Source organism: Biomphalaria glabrata, chromosome 4 (assembly GCF_947242115.1).
Source record: "Biomphalaria glabrata chromosome 4, xgBioGlab47.1, whole genome shotgun sequence".
Lineage (NCBI taxonomy): Eukaryota > Metazoa > Mollusca > Gastropoda > Planorbidae > Biomphalaria > Biomphalaria glabrata.
Genome location: NC_074714.1, coordinates 45,339,879 through 45,362,923, shown reverse-complemented (window position 1 = coordinate 45,362,923; position 23,045 = coordinate 45,339,879). Strand labels below are relative to the sequence as shown.

The 23,045-nt window shown below is 36.3% G+C and overlaps 1 protein-coding gene across 10 annotated transcripts in view; it reads right to left on the bottom strand.

Moving 5' to 3' along the window:
* The window catches only part of LOC106065222 (sulfate transporter-like), a 62,740-nt gene that overhangs the window by 33,225 nt on the left and 6,470 nt on the right, over positions 1-23,045 (bottom strand). For 2 of the 10 annotated variants that reach the window (XM_056025940.1, XM_056025945.1), the window contains exons 1-2: positions 14,997-15,140; positions 7,565-7,709 (exon numbers count right to left, since the gene is read on the bottom strand). The exons of 1 other annotated variant lie outside the window; for it this stretch is intronic. In XM_056025940.1, coding sequence (XP_055881915.1) covers positions 7,565-7,618 — 54 coding nt within the window. In that variant the 5' untranslated portion in view covers positions 7,619-7,709; positions 14,997-15,140. Of the gene's footprint in view, positions 1-5,830; positions 6,077-7,564; positions 7,710-14,996; positions 15,143-15,171; positions 15,796-23,045 lie in introns of those variants that run through there. 7 more of the 10 variants (XM_056025939.1, XM_056025944.1, XM_056025942.1 and 4 more) reach the window with 7 other exon arrangements.

The window sequence follows — 23,045 nt, the reverse complement described above, 5'->3', positions numbered from 1 at the left end:
TATAAACTTCTTATAGTCCGACAGTCACGCTGGGCAGGGCACTTATCCTGTATGGGGGACGAACTGATGCTAATGGCAATCTTTTTTTTTAGTGAGCTAAAAGGTGGTCAGCGTAACAGAGATGCCCTACAATAACTCTTTTTTAAAATACTAACGCGATGTTTTTAAGTCTCTTAGGGAAAAATGCGCTTTTTTTACTTTGTTACAAGGTATACGTTTTACCCAATAAAGAGATTTTGCATCATTTGATGCTTTGAACTAAAGCCATAATGAATATACTAATTGCAATATTAAATGTCAGAACGTAACCATTTTAGAAGTTACACTGCAAAGACTTTCTTTCAAGCCAATAATAGCCCAAATAGTTATACGCAAAAGATGCAATGTAAAAAGTTGCTACCTGAACTGTCGTTTTCTATACTGTTGGGGGGGGGGGGGGTGACTTAAGAGACTTTCTATTCTAGTCGCCATGTACAATTACATTGAGAACTGACAGAACGAAAAAGCAACTCTTCAGATTGATAGTCTTTACCCGATCGTTCATTTTCGTAATTACAAAAATATTCCCAAAATGACTTCGGGTATATATCATTCCTTAACAAATTATTCATCCGAGTGAGGCGAGGTCACCTGCTACCCCTATACTCTTAAGCCAGCAATTATTTCGAAAACGGCTCTAACGATTTACTTTAAAATTTCAAGGTACGTGTATATTAATGAGAAAAAAATTCTCAACTCATTGGCCACATCTGGAAAACTCGAGGTCCACCGTTATATCGGTTTGAAAATGTCTCATTATCGAAAAATTATTCTTGGCAAGAATGCTTTATGAAGGAAAAATTTTCCATGACGTCAAAGGGAAAAAAACTTGACACCGCTTACATCATTAAGCTCACAGCAGTACACTAAGACATTTCTTTGCAAACATGGACAAGTTTTAATAAAATCAACGGGCCTAATTAAACATTAGCGCACCATACTATAGTACATTGATGTATTATTGAAGAAAAATAATGAATTAAATTTGTTGATGTATGATTAGTTATTGTCTTTTAAAGGCTTTATAAATTGTTTACACTTTAATTACGTAGTCCCGAAGGTAGCTTTTACTTTGTTATTATTTTGCTGGTGAATTATCGCAATGTGTTCAAGCTTCGAAGTCTACTGTCCCATACCAAAACATAGGAATTGGTCATAAAACAGTTTATCTATGCCTTACTAGCACACACTGAACATGATACCCAGGGCCGGCCCTAACATTGGCGGAGCCCTATGTGAAATGGATCGCACGCGGCAAGAATAATAAGTGAAAATTAAGATTTTGTATTAGAAAATAAATTAATTTTTGCATTACATTTGTATTAAATGAAAGCTAACGATGCCGTTTTTTTTTTATCGCGGGTAGGTTTGGCGTTTACCATATTGATTGACACCCCAAAATGACAAATTTGTCTATTTTAAGGAAATATTTATGACTTTCAGGAAATTTTTAGGAGATCCTTGAAAACAAGAATACCACGGAAACCCTAATATGTATAAGTTATAATGGTTTAATTTAGCAATTTACATCTAGAATTAGTGCGGGGCTTATGAAAGTTCGGGGCCCACTGCGGCTGATGATATCCAGCTCGCAGTCAACGAATTTTCATTATGTTGCCGTCTTTATAGACCTCGGTAAAACGGAAGTCATGTTCCAGAAGTCACCCAATAAAGGCTACTCAGCCCAAAGATCACCGCACATAGACATCCCTTGACGTGGTAGATAATTTCACAGATCTGGGAAGCATAGTATCAAATGACGCATTGCTTAGGGAGGTTGATATGTGATCAGGGATAGTCATGCTTTTGGACGCCTCCTAGCGAGAGTGTGGCGAAAGAAATCGCTCCGCCCGTCTACAAAAATCAGTGTCTACCAAGCAGTGGTTCTCTCAACCCCTCTTTGTGGATATGAGACATGAGTACTTTATAGAAAGCAACTAAGACTTCTTGAACGCCTTAACCAAAGACATTTGCACACAGCGATATTCTTGCGAAATGGTATAAATTTCTTATAGTCCGACAGTCACGCTGGGCAGGGCACTTATCCCGTATAGGGGACGAACATATGCCAAAGGCAATCTTTTTTTTTAGTGAGCTGCAAGGTGGTCGGCGTAACAGAGATGCCCCACAATAACTCTTCTTTAAAATACTAACGCGATGTTTTTAAGTCTCTTAGGAAAAAATGCGCTTTTTTACTTTGTTACAAGGTATACGTGTTACCCTATAAAGAGATTTTGCATCATTTTATGCTTCGTACTAAAGCCATAATGAATCAACCAATTAAAATATTAAATGTCAGAATGTAACCATTTTAGAAGTTACACTGCAAACACTTTCTTCCAAGCCAATAATAGCCCAATAGTTTTATGCAAAAGATGCAATGTAAAACGACACGACGTGAGTTGTGGTTTGTCTAGACTGTAGGAGGACTTAAGAGACTTTCTATTCTAATCGCCATGTACAATTACATTGAGAACTAACAGAACGAAAAAGCAACTCTTCAGATTGATAGTCTTTACCCGACCGTTCATTTTCGTAATTACAAAAATATTCCCAAAATGACTTCGGGTATATATCCTTTTTTGACAAATTAATCATCCGAGTGAGGCTCGGTCACTTGATACTTAATACTTAAATAAAGTAGACTTATTGCTAAGGTGGTTAGGGCTACTTATGCGTTCAAAGACGGAGACCAAATAGCTGTGTATAATAACGGTATCGCAAACGTCGACGCACTAAATAACAACGGAAGACCAACAAACAAGTTCATTGAAGACATAGTGCGATAAGATATTTTTCTAGCTTAATGTGCACTGTTACATTGACTTCTGAGATGCTACAGAAAGGTCCCAGGTATCACATTGAAAGACCGCATCACAAACGAAGAGATTGCAAGATCTTCAAGGCCTTCCTTCAGGGAACGGTACCAGGAAAAAGAAGAAGAGGCAGACAGCGAACGTGATGGAAAGACAACAAAAAAGAATGGACTGGCCTGTCATTGAAAGAGGTTCTATTCAAGGCAAAAGACAGAGGAATGGGGAAAAGACGGTCGACAAATCTTGTGTGGTGCCCCAACAGACTAAGGGTAAGGTGAAGGTGTTGATATTGTCAACGTCGACGCAATAAATAACAACGGAATATCAACAGACAAGTTGAAGACTCATTTCGATAAGATATTTGTTTTCTAGTTTAATGTGCACTGTAACAATGACTTACTGTAATAAACAGTTTTATACTAAATAATTAAACTGTTTATAGTGCCACTGTCCCGAGCCTGCACATTATGGAATAGTTGGGGGGGGGGGGAGGGGGAGGGGAGGTCAAGATCGTCTTCCTGGGTACCAGAAGGTATAAAATAAAAAAAAAACTATTTGTGATATATAATAGTGCCTTCTCGTCCATCTGAATAAAAAAAAAAAAAAGATTGTACACAAACCAATTTTAGGGTGAGGCTAACCCCACTGCTAACATGCCCCCACAACTTAAAAAAAAAAATTAACTATCATCTCAAATTGTGAGCATAATAAATACTGAAGCAAATAGTTTTAGAAATCGTTTATTTAAAAGTAGACACCACTTAAAACGTCAACATTCTGTACAACAAGGTCTTTGTGGAGGAGCTCAAGGAAGCGTAGAAACCATGACCGTGACGTATGAACAGGTTAACTAGGTGGAAGAGGAGGCGCAGTCTACTATAGATGGTTAGAGGTCACATAGTAGTTGGCCAGAGAGTGAAGAAAAATGAGCCTTCAAGTCGTAAAGTCACTTTATAAGTTCAACATGACAAGTTTGTAGGTTCAACATGACAAGTTTATAGGTTCAACATGACAAGTTTGTAGGTTCAACATGACAAGTTTATAGGTTCAACATGACAAGTTTGTAGGTTCAACATGACAAGTTTATAGGTTCAACATGACAAGTTTGTAGGTTCAACATGACAAGTTTGTAGGTTCAACATGACAAGTTTATAGGTTCAACATGACAAGTTTATAGGTTCAACATGACAAGTTTGTAGGTTCAACATGACAAGTTTGTAGGTTCAACATGACAAGTTTATAGGTTCAACATGACAAGTTTATAGGTTCAACATGACAAGTTTATAGGTTCAACATGACAAGTTTGTAGGTTCAACATGACAAGTTTATAGGTTCAACAAGACAAGTTTGTAGGTTCAACATGACAAGTTTATAGGTTCAACATGACAAGTTTATAGGTTCAACATGACAAGTTTGTAGGTTCAACATGACAAGTTTATAGGTTCAACATGACAAATTTATAGGTTCAACATGACAAATTTATAGGTTCAATATGACGGAGAAATAGTTTTCGTCTTCAAGTCTCATTACACTATTGCAATACTTCAATACCAACATTTTTCCTCTGAAAATTCCTTTGAAAGGATCAAGCCTCATACACTTTAAGGAGATTCACATTGTAAGACAAGGAAAACATACAAAAATAATTAAAAAAACAACAACATATATAGTGTCATTTTATCAATTAGTATGGATCAGTCATATGATTATATGTGTAATGGATCTAGACTAACAATAATAAATCTGTGCGATTACAAATATTTTTACCAAATTGTTGGTTTTGTTTAGCGCATTGCATTTGACTTTCTCAATGGACTATAATTCAATCACTTGTCTGGACCAGATAGGAAAGGGAGTATCTCTGTAAATGTTACGGTGATAGATTTTTAAATACATTAAAAAAAAAAACTTATTCACCCAAGCCTCCTCAATGTGACCGAGTCAGCTTATACCACCACATCTATCAAGTACGATTTATTTCCCCCTGTTCGATACCAAAGGGTTATTTTTATGTATTTTTTGTTTTGTCAGAAACAATTGACAGACAGACAGACAAAGTGAGTTGATAGATGATGTTGCCCGTAGTACGTGTTTACATATAGGCATACAACACAAAAGTGAATTCTTGACCTATCCAAACAAGATTCAGCAAGTCAAGGGACATACATAATAAAACAAGGGACATGGACTCTCCCTACATGAAAAAGAGGAAACGGTTAGTTGATTTTCAGTCACAACCTTCCAAATTAAAAACCACCAAAGGGGCAATGACCCGAGCTGATCAAGGCTACACCGATAAGTTATAAAAGTTACACATTCTTGGCATAAAAATTATACAAATAACAGATCTAGATTTCGAAAATGACGGTCATGAGCGTCCAATGACAGATTCGAACTCGCGAGGCGAAGATAACTGCTCTATCACTCGACGGCTACGTACCCACAAAAGACTTTTCGGTGATGACATGCCATGTCTTAAGACATATACTTGCACATGACATGACACAACATACTGTATTGTGACACCTAGATCTATATACATTATTTCACTGATGTTGACAGTACTTTTTTTGTAGTCATGTAAACTCCGGGTGGGGAACGTGTCACTCGGGGGGGGGGGGGGTATGTGAGTGGATTTTACTGAACATGTTTAGATGAGAGTAACGTTTCTTTGAGAACATAAAGAAATCAAAAACGTATATTGAAGAATGGAGAACACCATTCAACGGCTGCCATATTTCTAAAAATGTGTATTTCTCAATTTTCTAAACCCAAAATTTATTAATCACCACTAATGGATTAGCAAATAAATTAGATTTTTTAAAATTGATTCGTGTGTTGTCATCGACTATGAATATGTGTGCAAAATTTCAACTGGATCCGAAATGGGAAGCGGGGGCCGTAAAAAAATCTACCCAGATAGACGAACTGAGTTAACTTTGTAAAACTATGAACTAAAAAAATAGTAAACATACCAGATTTTATAGTCATACTATTGTGATTGATCAACAGTCCATTCTCAGAAAACAATGCATCAGCCATAGCTGTGCTTCACAATACCGCTACTTATTGTTAATTGAAAATAAAAAACATTCTGTGCAATCCCACTAGCTATGGTAAGATCACGAAATATTAATCCCACACCTAGAATACACTACATTGGATCTAATAACTACTAAAAAATATTATTCCGGCAACACACTTTTTAGATCAAGTTTTTTTTTTTTTAAAATACATCAATGAACCAGCTGATAGCAGACGTCACGTATTCGCGGTGAAACGCTTGAACGAAGGTGAAGGTCAATGGCAGTTGATTTGTAGTATGTGCTTTCGGTGTTTTGTAAAAAATATTTCAGAATAAAAGTCGGTCTAATTGAACCAAAAGTGACGAATTCAAATTAAGATCTCGGTAAAAAAAAAAAGAGCTGTGTTGTGATTTTTTTTTTGAGGGGGTGGGGGGGGGGGGGAGTCAAAGAAATATTCTGTACACTGCTAGAGGAGCAACTCGTACCGAGGCCTGGAAGTAGTTAATAAAACAATTACACATAACAGTGAAGCGAAATACTCTGCGACTTGCAGTCAAAGTATGCCAGAGTATACAAATATAAATCAAATAAATCATCACTGATGACAGATTTTTCTAACAGTACAAAACACAGTCCTACTATACAAACACTAGATCTATTTCTGATACAATAAATTTTATAAATCATCATTAGAAGGAAAATGTGGATTTCCGAGTATTATTTTTTTTTGTTCTATGTCGAAAAAGATATGAATAAAACAATCACAAAATATTAACTTATAAAATTATCTGATAGACTATTTGGTTTACATAAGATATTAACAATAAGGAATGATTCAATTATGTAAATCTATAAGATGGACCAAACATTCAGTTATTTCATCGAAAAGTAATTTCAGTGAAAGCAACATTTCTTAATGTCTCAAAAAGGTGGGATTTACTTATCATGTTTAGTACATTGGGCTGAGCGGCCAAAACCTGTATGGAAACCTTCTCTAAGATACATCCCCCATAAATGAGATCGAACTGGAGTGCACTGAATTTGCTATACCATAAAAAATGCACTACAGAAAAGAAATCGAAAATGAAAAAAAAGAGGTAAAGAATTTTTTAATTTTGTCCTCAGCTACAGAATTTCAGCCAACCTACAAAATAATCTTATTGCCTCTTATCTTATCTTGTAATCTAAATTGACAATGGTTATGTCTGCATTGGTTGTGGCAAAATATGTAGGTCTCAGCTAGCGCTGCGCAGCCACATGAAATACTGCGCTCTTTATAAATCTTCAGTCTCAAAGACAAGCCTTTCTCTTTAGCAAATGGCTTCCTGGCTGTGTGGTATGCACTCTTAATTGGTCCTGGGTTTGAACCCTGCTTGCAGCCATCCCCTGCCTTCCTGGGGGAAATTTTGCTTTGATGTAATAACTTCCAATTCTTAAGCAACATCCAAAAAAATGTAAAACAATATTTAAGCTTTGTGATGTTGCTTAAGTACAACCAACTGTATGAATTTCTGTTTTTAATAATATACTAAATTTAGCAAAGAAAAGGGTGTAAAATGATAAAATGCAGTAGTTAACAAAAAATTGTCAACCATCATTTGGGATGCCAGACAAATATTTATTTTTCATCTTTTAAATATTTCATGCTGAGAGTTGAGTTTTAAAAAATGTAATAAGTGTAACCTGTTTTCCAAATGCCTCTGTGGGACCACAGTCTGTTTGTACAGAACGGAGCATGCATGTTATCTTTAGCTTTGTGCATTGCTTAAGTCTTGAATAAAGCTGCTCGTTGTTGTCCAGTTTTGTTTTCTTGATTGAATGAAGTTAGCTGTATAATTAGGGGAGGGCAAGTGTGTCTTAAAATGAGGATTAAATAATTTTAAGAAGACAGACCTTAGCCAATGATATAACACTACAGTAAATGAGTTAGAAATAGTAATTACTAACAACTATTTATTTGATTAAAATTTGTAACAACCTTATTAGTTCCCCTCTCAGAATTTGCTATCTATGAGGCAGATGATGTAAAGGTCATCTGTTTCCGTGGTCCATGGTTAACGAGGGTGTCATGTGGCCAACACAACAACCAAACGCGTATACTTTCCCCACAACTATTGCGTTATAGAGACATATAAAGTAAATTAAAATAAAAATCCCAGTCTTCCCCAGAAATTGAACCCAGGACCCCTCAGTTTGGAAGCCAGGTGCTTTAACATTCAGCCACTGTGCCTCCATCAACCTTATTGGTTAGTACAAAATTTTTACTTTGAACAAATATAATAACTTAGGTATTTTTAGTCAAATTGTAACAAATTACGATTAGCCAGACAATGATGTGAATCCTATATCTGTTATCATATAGGCCTGACTATCCTTTCATTAATGGAAACATACAGTTATGGTATCTACTCGAAGGAATTTGGCTCTTACATTTTATTAATCTACTATATAGCTACATGTTAACTAATGTAATTTTTAAAATAAAATACATACGGTCTTATAAAAAAAGCTTATCATACCCTATGTTTACGCCAAACATTCTTTAAAAGCTTAAACAATGAGTGACCTTGAATCTTCTAAGTCTTCTAGTAATATTTAAATCAGCTGTCCCCTTAAATCTTATAAATTACAGTATGTTACTTCAATAGAGAAGATTATTAATTCCCACTCATATCCATGAGTCAAACTAGTCTTACATGTTAATCTGACTTAAACTCTGCTAAATTGTTGGTTTTTATGGCAATAAGGGAAAACCCATTCCAAGTTCTAATGGCACTATGGAAGAAGAAGCACTTCTATTATCCTAGCATATGGAATAAAAAAATGTATGTTTATCTTTGTGTCTTTCAGAGCATATTCAGCTGCTCCAACTTTTTTGTTTTATAATGAATTCTATACATTTTTTTAATAAAAAAAAAACAAAAGTGGTCAAAATGTTTTTCAAATGTTTCTAAACATTACTTGGTAAAGAAGTCTTCACAGAGATACCCGAGACCCCTCGGATTAAGTGTTTTAGCCTCTTTTACCACTCAGCCACCCTAATCTTAGGTAGTTTATTATTCCTTATTAATATCAAGATCTAGATCTACTCATTGTCTTGTATTAGTCTCTAGATATAGATTTCCTATTTTCTATACCTAGATATGTAGATCTACTAATAAAATGTCTATTATGTAGGCAAAGTCTTTTCTCGAGTGATATTTTCCAGGCTACAAAATTTGCTGATCGAGTCTATCCAGAATCACAGTGCGGCGTTCACTCAGAGAGATCCACAATTTACATGATTTTCTCCATCTGTCAACTTCAGGAAAAGTGCAGAGAGCAAAGGATGCCTTTGTACATTGCATTCATCAACCCGACAAAGGCCTTTGATCTAGTCAGCAGATAAGGCCTCTTTAAAATCTTACAAATTAATAGGCTGTCCACCCAAGCTGCTAAATATTATTGTCTCTTTCCATCCATGCAGCTTAACGGCTACTGCTCCATAAGTTTCAGTATAAACAGTGGAGTCAAACAGGGATGTGTCCTGGCCCCAACCCTCTTTGGAATACTCTTTTCAATGCTGATCCACCACATATTTGACGAATCTACCGAAAGCATACATCTGCATTCTAGATTCGATGGCAAACTTCTAAATATTGCTTGACTAAGGGCCAAAACTAAAACCAGAACCACCCTCATAAGAGATATGCTCTTTGCAGACGACACATCGGTAGTGGCACATTCACAAGAGGAGCTTCAGTCACTAATTTCCTGCTTCTCTAAGGCTTGCAAAGAGTATGGCCTAACCATTAGCACAAAAAAAATAAAAATATTATGGGACCACCTGCTGCAGCATCACCATCTATCCTCATTGGCGATAACAAGCTAGATGCCGTAAACGAATTCTAGTACCTCAGTTCTACAATTCAAGGTGACCTGTCACTAGAAGAGGAGATAAAAAAACGCACAGGGAAGGCAGCATCGACCTTTGCTAGACTCCAACCAAGAGTTTGGAAAAACTAGAAGCTCACTACAGCGACCAAAATGAAGGTCTACAAGGCAAGGGTTCTTAGCATGCTACTGTACAGCAGTGAGTTGTGGACAACCTGCACAAAACAAGAGAGAAAACTAAACTCATTCCACCTGCGTTGCCTTCGAACGATCTTAAAAATAACATGGAAAGAAAGAGTGTGTAATACTGAGTACCTCGCGAGAACGGGCCTTTCCAGCAGCTTTACGGTCCTCAGGCAATACCACCTGTGCTGGCTCTAACATGTTCGCCAGATGGAGGACAATTGCATCCCGAATATCATTCTGTACGGGCAACTTGCGTCTGGCTCAAGAAAAACTGGTCGGCCCCACCTCCGTTATGTTGATGTGATTAATAGGGATTTAAAATCAGTAAACATTGATACTGACCACTGAGAAGAGATAGCCTTAGACCACACTAGTTGAAGAGAGACGAAAATGGCCAAGAAAGCTATAGACAACGAGACAACATGGGCCTTGACTCTTGAAAAAAAGGGTGCCACACGGAAAATGGTCAACTCCTCTACCACCAAAGCGAAAGCTACCTTGACATGCAATATATATGGATGGGAGTGTCTCTCCAAAATAGGGCTTTACAGCCATATGAAAACGTGTTTGAGATGAACCATAGTCGTTTCACGACTGAAGGTAGCCAATGATATAATTTTAATATTATTATCATTTATTATAATTTATATGGATAAGATTTGATTAGATCTACTTTTTCATCTAGCTATTCATATAAATTATAATTTAATTATATAAAAAATTCTAATAATATTTTATTATTTAATTTTAATTAATTTAATATTAATAAACTTTAAACTTAATAAAGCAGGAAGAAACAAAGATTTACTTTAGACTTAGATTTATGATTTAGACAATTTAGTCAATTTAATTTAGATTACTGATTTAGTGATTAAAACACTGTCGACACTCACTGATTATGATTTATTAATATTATTAGATTATCATTATGATTATAAGTAAATTTACTATTAAGTAATACTACTAAATTATAAATACTAATAAATACTAGTTACTAGTAATAGTAATAGTCATAGTAATTACTATAGTAGTCTATACTTATAGAGTAGACTTACTAAACTTTAAACTACTTACTTAATTTACTTAGTCCAAAAACTGAAAAGTAAACAAAAACAGAATTAAAAAAACTTAGATTTCTTAATTTATAACATACCAGACGTTAAACAAATCTTTGACAGTGCTGAGTTGATTACCCTGAGTTGAATGAGACTAAGTCACTAAACAAAACTGTATTTTGTGACAGTGTTACTATTACTACTATTGGTATTAGAAGTTTGTTTATGCTCTTTAGTTTTGTAAGAGTAAATTTCTCATTTAGATCTATACTTTCCTTATTTTCAGGTTAAAAAGAGCGGTCAATATAATCACCGACCTATAAAACATTTTCTCTACGACTATTGCATGAGAAATTCAGATAGAGACACAAATCCCTTTACATCTTTTTTTGTTGATCTGACTTTGACATGGTCAGCAGACATGGGCGCCCGCATGGGGGGTGCAAGGGGGTGTCTACACACACTCAAACCCGGCCCTGAGGGCCATTATTGTTATTATTATAACATGTTTATAACTATTTTTGTTTTAATCATTTTTTATTCTTCAGGCATATTTTGATAAAGGCCAAACTTTATTACAAATGTCTTATTTTATTTTGTTTACAGGGCCTTTAGATTAATTGTTCGATCAAAGACCAAAAAAAAAAATCAGGACAAGTCTGCCAACGATTAAACCCAAAAGAATCCAAGCGATCTCTTTTTAAGAATCCAAGATATGTCGAGCGGCTATCACGAAAACATTTTATCAGATAGCCAACTGGTAACTACATCAGCCCCCAAGTCGTGTAGACAAAAATGATTGGATCGCAGCATCACGAGCTTGCAGAAGTAGCACGGAGACACACACACGCACGCACACATACACATACAAACACCATTTATAATATAAAATACCACAATTAGATGAGAGAATTAGACAACTAAAATACAAAAAAATCTTAAAAAACAACAAAGTGTATCTAAAAGGAAGAACTATCTCTCAACAATATAGAAGCTATTTCCCTTATTTGATATCTAAAAAAAAACGCATTAATTAACTATAATTAATTGACTAATTGGTTAATTGTTTAAATAGATTCATATTTTGTTAGGTATAATAAATAGTTGTTTAAAATTTTAACTTGATCCGAGATTGGATGTGGGAGAAATTCCATTGGCCTCATTCAGTCGTATAACGACTATGGTTCATCTCGCACACTTCCTCTTGTGGCTGTGGAGCCCTATTTTGGAGCGACAGTCCCGTCCACAAATATCACAGGTTAAGGTGACTTTTGCTTCGGTGGTAGAGAAGCTGGCCATTTTTCGCATTGTCCGTTTTTCTTCCAGGGCTGAGGCCCATGTTCTTTCGCTATCCATTGCTTTCTTGGTCACTGTCTCTCTCCATCTGGTGCGGTCTAGAGCTATGTCTTCCCAGTGGTCAGTATTGATGTTTACTGATTTGAGGTCCCGTTTTATTACATCTATGTAACGGATAGTGATGGGAACTAAACTAACTTTTAAAAGTTAAACTAAAACTAGTTTTCAACTAAAATAAAGTAGTTAAACTATTAGTTTATCATGAAATTCAAAAGATAGTTAAACTAAACTAAAGAAAGTTAATTAAACTATAACAAACTTTTTTTTTTTGGGGGGGGGGAGGGACGGGGTTGAACTAGACCTATATAGATATAATTATCCGACTGTATGCCTACGGTTCGATCTTATTCTTTTAACATTCTAGTAATATTTATCTATAATAAAATCAGTATTAATGAATATGTTTCTTACATAAACGTTAATGCACAATAAAATAAAATGTCTAAATAAATATGTGTGCTTGTATATTTGCCTTGAATTAAAACTTTTAGAAAATAATGATACTCTTTTTAAAAAACATATTATATAACGGAAAATCTTACTTATACTGGTAAAGTTTAAAATCTCATTAAATAACATAGATTTAGAATTTCAAATTTAGATCTAGTATCCAAAGAAATAGAAACGAAATCGTAGGAATTTTTAAAACATTTGACCTGTATAACTAGTTTATAGTGTAAAATACATGCTTGACTAACTATGCCGATGTGCTATTTTCTTGTCTGACCACTAAAAATACAACTAACACTATTGCATAACCGTTAAACGCGCAAGGGAAAAAAAAAACTGGGTGATCTTGTCATTATGGACTGCACACTCAGTATACTATATAGACCTACACGTGTACATCTATTTGGCCAGGTTGTTAAAATCAGTCGGACACACTGTCTATTTACTTTCTGGGCAGGGAGGGTGTATAAAACTATTTTAGTGTAAAGATATATCTACGAACATGCTTGACTAGCCACGCCAGTGTGTTATTTTCTTGTCTGACCTCTCCACATTAAGCAAACACTATTGCATAACGCTTAATGTAGGGTAGTCTTACAGTATTATCGACTACACACGTACAGTACACTAGACCTACATGTGGTCATGTGTATGTCTAGCTGACCATGTTGTTAAAATCAGTTGGACACAGTCTATTTACTTTATGGTCAGAGAGGGTGTAGATTAAGATTATTTTTTTTTCTAGAGTTGGTTACACTAATGCTTTTAGATCTATATAGGCCTAGCTGTTGATTTAGACTTAATATATCTCAATAATAAGTATTAAGACTATAAAAGTGTGTACTTGATGCTCCTGCAGTTAAAAAAATATTGTTTGCCGCAAATGAATTGATTAAAACCACTAAATATTGACCTAATTCACTAATCAGATTCCCACTAGAAACAGAAATTAAACACCTCCGCGTGGCTCACAAAAAAATTTGGAACAACCTCATTCATAATACTGCATAGAAGCTTTTGGCAAAAAATGTTTAACATTTATAAAACTGCTACTTTAAAGTGCAAATATTTACGCCCATAACTTCTACCAGGATCTTACTTTACCCTCTTCAAATGCAGATTGTCTGAATAGTTGTTAACTGCATAATTTTTTTTTTTTGATAATCAAAGTTATTGATATCACATGACCAGAAAAAACAGGGAGTGCGTTTCAAGCCTGACTACATGTTGAAAAGTTTTACAAATTTTAATTAAACTTTTTAGTTAGTAACTAAAAAAATTAATTAAACTACGATTTTAACTAAACTTTTTTTTTCTAGTTAAACAATGGCCTTAACTAGTTGTTTTTTTTTAGTTAAACTAAAAGTTTCGAACTTTTTAGTTCACTTTTGACAACATCACTAGTAACGGAGGTGGGGGCGACCAGTTTTTCTGGAGCCAGTCGCGAGTTGTCCATAGAGAATGACTTTCGGGATGCGTTTACTATATTTACTATTATCTAAGGTAACCAAACCCTATATAGTTAGCCATATCCATGAATACTGAAAGATTACTTTCTCTTGGTGCATCAAACAAAATAATTAAGTATAAACAATTACTGACTAATTGGTTAATTTTTAAAAATTGATTTATGTCTTGTCTATGCCAATGAATAATTGTTTAAAACTTCAACTTGATTCGAGATTGGGTGTGGGATAAATAAAGTGTACACACTTTTTACCAGACAGACACTCAGATTGAGCTGATATAAACTTTGTAAAAAAAAAAACTTCTCCGAATCGTCTGGCCAATTATAAATGCAATAGAGATCTCATGAAATATTGTGACAGAATTAGTGGAAGTCTTCTTAGAAAACTGAAGGAAAAGACAATCCCACAATATCTTTTAAGAGTGTTGCGAGCATCGGCTGCAGAAGTATCGGATCCAGATACATTCGTTTTGCGACGCCTAAAATTGCAAAAATTAGGATCTTTTTTTAAAAAAAAAAAAAAAAGAGGTTCTTTGCCATATGTCCTACCTATTATAATTGCATACGATGTTTTAGACATATATAATTTTAAACCACTAGAAATGACTAGCAAATAGTTAGATCACGGCTAGATGTCCACTAGTACAATAGTACACACATTTATCATACACATTATAATTTCATGACCTAAAGGACATAGACAAGAGAATAAAACACTCCATCAAACCTTTAGCCAACAATAACACTGTGTTTGAACACTCATCGTATAAGCTACCATAAAGACCGCAGGGGTGAAAATGTTGGTGAATATGTCAACCTGTCTTTTGACCTCGAAGTAAGTCTATTCATATCCTTTCCTTGATTTTATGCACTAATAAACACACAACTTTTTTTTTACAGACCTACAAAATAGGTATACTCACATCTGCTGGAGGAATCCAGAAGAACCCTTCCTCCCCGAGTCACTTTTATTTGAGAGGGGGTTCTCTTAAACCTGGCGGGTGCAGGCATTGTTGCTGGCACAGACTAGACTGAGACCTAGATCTAGTAGCGTGTAGATTCAGAAAATCGTATCAATCTGAATGTAACCTACAGTCACAGTGTTGATATTTACACTTAACGACCACATCCGGATATCGCTTTAAAATGATTCGCTTTAAGAGCAGTGTTTTTTTTTCCCCTCACGTCTTTTTAGTGCAGTTAACTTGAGATCTATGTTTCCTCTTCTTTAATGCAGCACCGAACCCTTTTAAACGAAACGAGGGCTTGCGTTACAACATAAAGAACGGTCACTCTTCAATGAATACGGAAAGTAGAGTAACTTGGGTTCTTCCCTTTAAAGTCATAACTTGTTGCACTCAACTCTGTACAGGAGAAGGCTGCACGATAGTGTGAATACAAATAGATAGCAGGTTTATTATCAGCCGCGGCTGTTTGAAGCTGTAAACACCAGTGGGTGCCACTCCATACAGGATGAGACCGGGCGGCGGTGTGGGGAGGCACCCAGTTGGAAACAGTGAAAACAGGTATGTAGGTACTACAGGATGAGACGTTGACCACTTCTAATTATGTCCCATGATAATCACGGCGAGTGACTTGCAAGATAATTATCAATTTAGTAGGCAACAACATGGCGTAGCTAAACAGATAAAAGGTGAATCTTTGGCTTCTGGTTTAATGTGGGCACATTAAAAATATCAACTTTATTGTTTAGTTATGTGACTGTCAAAGTTCAAATCATATAGCATAATAGGAAGTCGGTTAGACAAACATGACAGAGAACTGTGGACTTGACCAATGCATTGCTGTATTCAAATAAACCTCTTTCCTCACTTAAAAAACTTCGTGCACATTCAAATCTCAAAGATTTAATACATCATTTTATTTCAATCCTAGTTTTTTACCACTCTTGCGTCACGTCATTCAAGCAATGGTTGAATAAATAATCGTTTAAGAAGCAACTGCATCCCTTTCTCTAAATCACCTTTTCTTCCAAATCATCATTTTTTTCCAAACCATCAGTCTTTCCAAATTTTTACTTCCCCAAATCATTATTTAATAGTAGTAGTGATTACTTCTTCCAAACCATCAATTCTTCCCAATCATCAATTCTTCCAAACCCTCATTTAATAGCACAAAGGAAATCCTTTTCCAGCAGTAGTGATTTACTTCTTTCAAACCACCATTTCTTCCACATCATCACTTCTTCCAAATAATCAATTCTTGCTAAATCATCATTTAAATAACACCTTAGCATTGCTTTCTCCAAAACATCCCTTAACTCACCGTATTATTGTTTAGTTTCAGTATAAAATATCCAATGTTTAAGTAAAAAAAACTCTTAAAAGGCCACCAAATCTTATGCACGGTGCAGTCTACAGAAAAAGAAATGAAAGAGTGAAAATTACGCTGAACATTAACATGTTTTTGTTTTTTTTTTTGCCGCTGCCACATCTTGAACTATTGAACGCGTTAGTTTCTGTATTGGAGATTTTCATACATTGTGGAAAACCTGTATATAGCCAGCTTTTTGGAGTATCCGGTGTAAGCTCTTATGTTTCAAGTGTTTGTTACTTTTATTTAGCTGGCAAATTTGAAGTTCAATTTAGAGTCCTTGACCTTGTTTAGTTCATCGAGAAAATCTCTAATTACTCAAAGAGCAAGGTAGCCCATTAATTATCTGTAATCATGTAACCTTTGACATCTTTCATCCATCCATTGCAGGTGCTTATATTCTGACTTCAAATGATTCACTCTTTGACAATAAACAATGTGTATATATGCTTGTAAAGATTCTAATTTTGTTCATCCATGATAGATAACATGAGCCAGAAAATCCTTAGTATTCTTCTTTATTGCTACTATTTTTGAGTCTCTTTTAGGAAGCTGAAATAAAAGCATAATACAATGAAAAGTTCTCTAGTCATGGGGTTAAGGCTTTAGATGGGAACAACTGAAAGTAGCTGTCTAAACAACTTTTGTCTACTCCGGAGGTGCAGCTGCTCTTTTACGCTGTAGCGGTAAACATAAATAAGTTTTGGACACGCAAGAAAGTTATTCAAAAATGAGTTTTACTTATTACCTAACAAAAAAAATTGTGATAAATCCCTATCAAAGGGAGACCCTATCATTCACAAACCTTTATGACTGCGAAAAGAACTCGGGATTTTTCAGTCCATGATTAAACATTTATTCCAGAAAATAATGACAACTCACAAATCCTTAATCATGCATAAGTAAATGCAGTTGGTCTTTGTGCTGGCCACATGACACCCTCGTTAACCGTGGGTTATAGAAACAGATGGCATTTACAGCATCTGCCCTATAGACTATATTTTCTGAAAGGGAAACTTTAATACTAGGCCTACTTTTTTAAAAATATATATTATTCTTTCAAATACAAACACCTTGATAGGACCCGCAAAATCGGTAAAACAGTTACCCAACCCTCGCATCCAGTTTACGCCTCTGCTGTTGTCGCATTGCTTTATTTGCCAGAAGTTGTAGGGTTCATTATTCACCGACATACCTTCAACCAGAAAAGTCTAGACCACACGTTTTGATGACGTCTGAAGAAATGAAAGTGAAGCAAGGTCGATAAATGGCCCTTTTCCCCCCCTCAAGTAGCTAATTTTTATTAAAATGGCTTTAGTACAAAAATAATTTGAGCACTATAAATAGGGTGTAGAAATCGGTCCTGGCGTTACCTCACAAACTCCCCCCCCCCCCAAACCCTTTATGTTTAAATAACTATGCGATATGATACCCCTTGCACTTGGAAACTTGTTACCGCTTTATAGAGTAAGATGTGTTCGGTCATAGATTCTCCGAAGTATAGACTCACATTCCTAGATTATAAGAATTCTTTGATTGTACGTAACATAAGCCTCATGCTGTGAGGTAATGTGTAAGTGCAGTTAAGCTGACAGAAGCACAATGCAGGCTACCCGACATAGCCCCAGATGCACACACAGCTAATTTGCCCCTAGCTAAGAGAAAGTCTGGGAGACCAAAGCAAACATAGAGTCGATCGGAAGACCAAGAAGCAAAGACGGCAGGATGGACATGGGCCCAACTGAGAAGAATACCAAGAGGCCGATGGCGAAATACTGTTGAGGCCCTATACTCTAATAAGAGTCAAACGGACTAAGTGAAGTAACCGTATACGAATTGTTTAACTTGTAATCAGTTAATCTAAACACAAAAGTTACATTGTTTCTTTGCTTCAACTTCAATATTATGATTCATGCATAAAGATTAACACAAAAGCATTTAAATACTTTTTAAAAATTATATAACTTTTCCCATTTGTTATAGATAAGAGGTAAAAGCAACTTGTGTACACAATTTCACGTCAATCCGTTCGGCGGTTCCAGAGATATATTTATATATGTTATAAAAAGCTTCACTAGTATATTTATTTCCTTAGTAAAGTCCAGTTCAATGTTACTAACAGCTCTAAAATACAGATGGTTTTTATAAAGAAGATTGCTGTTTATCAATTACAGTGATAAGTCAACGTCTGAGGTCAACGAAATACTATTACAGAGACTAAGGCCTACATCAACATATTTTTAAGAGATAACAGTTTCTTTTTCATTTTTTTTTACTTCTGCAGTGGTTAAAAAAAACAACAACATATCTGCCGGGTTCAAGGTTCAATTACCTAAACCATTATCTACTTAGAATAATTGATTCTCTTTCTGGTCGAATGATTGTAATGATTTGTTCTTGAGCTATTCCGAGCCGGGACGCGTGGGTTGGAACTGTGTGGACACATAAAAGACTTGAGAGGGGAGATCACTGTGACAGTGTGCGTGACACAGCTGCCACGCTATTCATTGAACTCAAAGAATGTTACAAAACAGAATGAAAGTTACACATGCAGAACTCGTGGCTTCTCTTCCATTCCGGACACAACTCTTTCAAGGCACCATATCTGTGTCCATGACCTTGGTGTGGTCTTTTTTTTTTTAAATAGTTTTTTTTCTTTCTTCCATTATTTTCAAATTACATTTTTTTTACAGCATGTTTGTTTTCTGTTTTGGATGTTCCTTCAGAAATGAAACTTTCAGCAGGACTGCGAGGGATGGCTGTGGGCAGGGATCGAACCCAACTTATTGAGAAGGCAGTTCAGTGCACATACCACTCGACAAGGCAGCCATTATTACAAGAACACATTCAAGAATGTATGCGTGGATTTGTGATTGGTCTTATCAACGTCCCAGCATTAAGTCACATACAGATGGGGGGGGGGGGGGCTTTGAAAAGTAAAGAATACCAGGGTATACATTAGAGATAAGAGATTTGATATTCATTCTACAGTCAGCCCTTGGTAGTTCACATTTTATTTCCTTCTATTTTATCGATTGTCGTATCTTATCGTATAAAATACAGAAGTTACTTCAAAAAAGAAGATGCCATACTTTTAAGCCTGACTGAGCGATTACACATTAAAGGCAAATGGCTCAGTGCAACCAAGCGTAATGTACAGTTATAGAAGGGGCTTTATAAAGACAGGGGGAACTAATTGTCCAATAAGTAACTGTAGGCCTAACTGTCTGTAACCATTATAAGAATCTATAGCAAAAAAAAAAAAAAAAAACTAATTCCAGCAACGCACTTGACTACGCTCCTGTCAACTTGACTACGCTTCTGTCTATTTGACTACGCTCCTGTCTACAACTGCATTGCTTTAAGTTCGATAGAATGAGGTTAGACTCTACCCGGCTAGGTCAAGCTGAACTTTGGGGTCACGTTCCGGTGATTGAAGGTAAGAACTAACGGTATGCATCCTCGTAAAGCATGGACAGCAATGCAGAGCGTGCAATCAGGATGCGTCAAGTTTTGACCCAATAATATATAAAGATCCAGGCACTACCTCCAGAGGGGTTGTAATTTCCCCCCTTAACTCGCCCTTATTCAAGCTGTTTACAAACAAAGAAACTCTACAGTGACAAGATTACTGAACGGAACAAAATATCGGTGCGACATTCTTTCAGGTCAAAAAAAAATTCAAAAGCTCAGTAAAATTTAGTCTTATTCAGTAGCCGATTTAGTCCTGGACTAAAAAAAATGTCTCAAACAGTCTTGTGATAAAATTCTACATAAATAAAAATAAAATAATTAAGGTTCATCTGGGATTTACACCGTAGTGTCGCGCAAGGACTCCTGAATTTTAAGACTGTTCGCTGTCAACTCCTGACGTCCTGCAAAAGATCTGTATGGACATCATGGGCGTAGCCAGGGGGGGGGGTTCTTGGGGTTCAAGCCCCCCCGAAATGAAATCGCCCCCTTCCCCCCCCCCCGGGGGGGGGAGTTGGAATTTAGTGACTGATTTTTTGCTTTGATTTTGTTTATTTTAGGTGAGATTTTAATAGTAAACCATCACTTGCCCTAGCAAAACCAAAGGGGTTTTAAGTTTAAAACCCCCTACCAGGGGGGTTCGAGTTTAAAATCCCCTACCAGGGGGGTTCGAGTTTAAAAACCCCTACCAGGGGGGTTCGAGTTTAAAACCCCTACCAGAGCGATTCGAGTTTAAAAACCCCTACTAGGGGTTTTGAGTTTAAAACCCCTTACCAGGGGTTTTGAGTTTTAAACCCCCTACCTGGGGTTTTTGCAGTTAACTCCCCCTCTTCCATAAAACAAAAAAAAATGCAAACGAAAATCCCCTAATTCCAAGAGCACAGTTAAGGAAGATTTTGATTTTAAAACCCCGTCTAAAATTTACGATAAACCCCCTCTTTAATATAAAAAAAGCTAATTACGCACTCAAAATGTTATGAGCGTAGATAAATGGGTTTTGACTCAGTTTTGAGTTTAAACCCCACTTCAGTGGGGTTTGAAGGTAAAAAATACCTCTTTTTAATAATAAAAAAAAGCAAATTATACACTAAAAATGTTATGAGTGTATTCTATGGGGTTTTGAGTTTAAACCCCCCTCCAGTGGAGTTTGAAGCTAAAAAGTACCTCTTTAATATAAATAAAAGAAAATTACTCACTCTAAAATCTATGAGCGTAGTCAAAGGGGTTTTGAGTTTAAACCCCCCGCCATCTTCAGTGTAAGAAAGAAAGCAAATTACGCACTCAAAATGCTATGAGCGTTGCCGAAAGGGGTTTTGAGTTTAAACCCCCATTCAGAGGGGTTTGGTGCTAAAAATACATCTTCAATATAAAAAAAAAGCAAATTGCACACTAAAATTATTTGAGCGTATCCAAGCCAATCGGGGATTTTGAGTTTCTTCTACAGATGTTTTTTTTTTTTAAAGTTTATAACCCCTCCAGATGGTTTTGAGTCTAAGATCCCCCTACAGAGCATTTTGAGATGGAAAACCCCCAACAGAAGATTTTGACGATAAAACTTCTCTTTTCGATATAAAATCTAAATCAAACTAAAGTCACTTAATTCCAAGAGCGTATTCAAGAGAGGTTACACATTTTTACCAGTGGCAGGGCTCCATTAATAAACTGCAGTGAATAGTCATCTACCGAAATCGAAAAACACTAAATATAGCTCAACAAAGATGGCTAAGACAGATTTCAGGAGTCAGTTATAGAGATCGGATCTAAATCAAGGAAATCCTATGCCGAACTGGGGATCGACCCCTTAGTAAGATTGTGAGAGAACGACGCATGAGGTTTGCAGGACATGTTCTCCGACAAAATGAATTACACATAAGAAGAGTTGCAATGATATCCTAGTACAACTTGACGCCACTCATTCATGGAAGTCCTCATGGTAGGTGGGAAGAGGCTTCAGACATTACCAGTGACATATTTTTTTGGGAAACTGCTTGACGTCAAATGCTCCGAACGGCGTGGGAGGGTCTAAGTCAGTAAGAATAGCACATTAGGTTTTTAAAATAAAACTTTTTAATAGCATTAAAATGGACTGTAGATACCTCAGAATATGCAGAAATAGTGCTTGGCGGGCGGGGCTTCGCCCCGCGCTGGGGAGCTCCTGGCGCTCCCCCAGACCCCCTTGCTAGTAATGGCGGGGAGTCTACAATTATATGGAAACAGTTGGATGGCAAATGCGCCGAACGACGAGGGAGGGTCTAAGTCAGTAAGAATAGCACATTAGCTTTTTGAAATAGAACTTTTTAATAGCAGGAAAATGCACTGTAGATACCTCAGAATATGCATTTTGTTGGTTTTCAATATCAGAAATAGTGCTTGGCGGCGGGGCTTCGCCCCGCGCTGGGGGAGCTCCTAGCGCTTCCCCAGACCTCTTTGCTAGTAATGTCGGGGAATCTACAATTTTTTCACTAACTCATGGAAGAACCTATTCTAGGGCACAATAAACGTCTTCCGAAAGAATGAAGGGTCAGAATGTAATAAAGATTATGTACACACACACACACATAAATACATACAATTTTTTTCGTGGGGGAGTGGGGGGGGAGTCGGGGGGGGGGGAGAAAAAATTCACCCCCCAAACCCCCCCCCCCCCCCCCGAAAAAAAATCCTGGCTACGCCCATGATGGACATAATAATCATTTCCGAAGCAACGTCCGAAACTTCAAGTCACATCAGATAGGCCTAGAATCAAGGACTAGGTTTTATTGATACATTTAATGAGCCTTTTGTAACAGTACTAGACGTCGGCTAGAGCGTACTTATTGTTTTGTTAGTGACGACGTTCAGGTCACATAACTATGACCTCAGGTCAGGTCAACTAGTTTAGCTGAAAGCGTAAGTTAAAATGGTAATAAGCATATCATATGATAATTAATGAATCGGTTTAATTAGTCGTCCTATTTTTTTTTTATTTTAC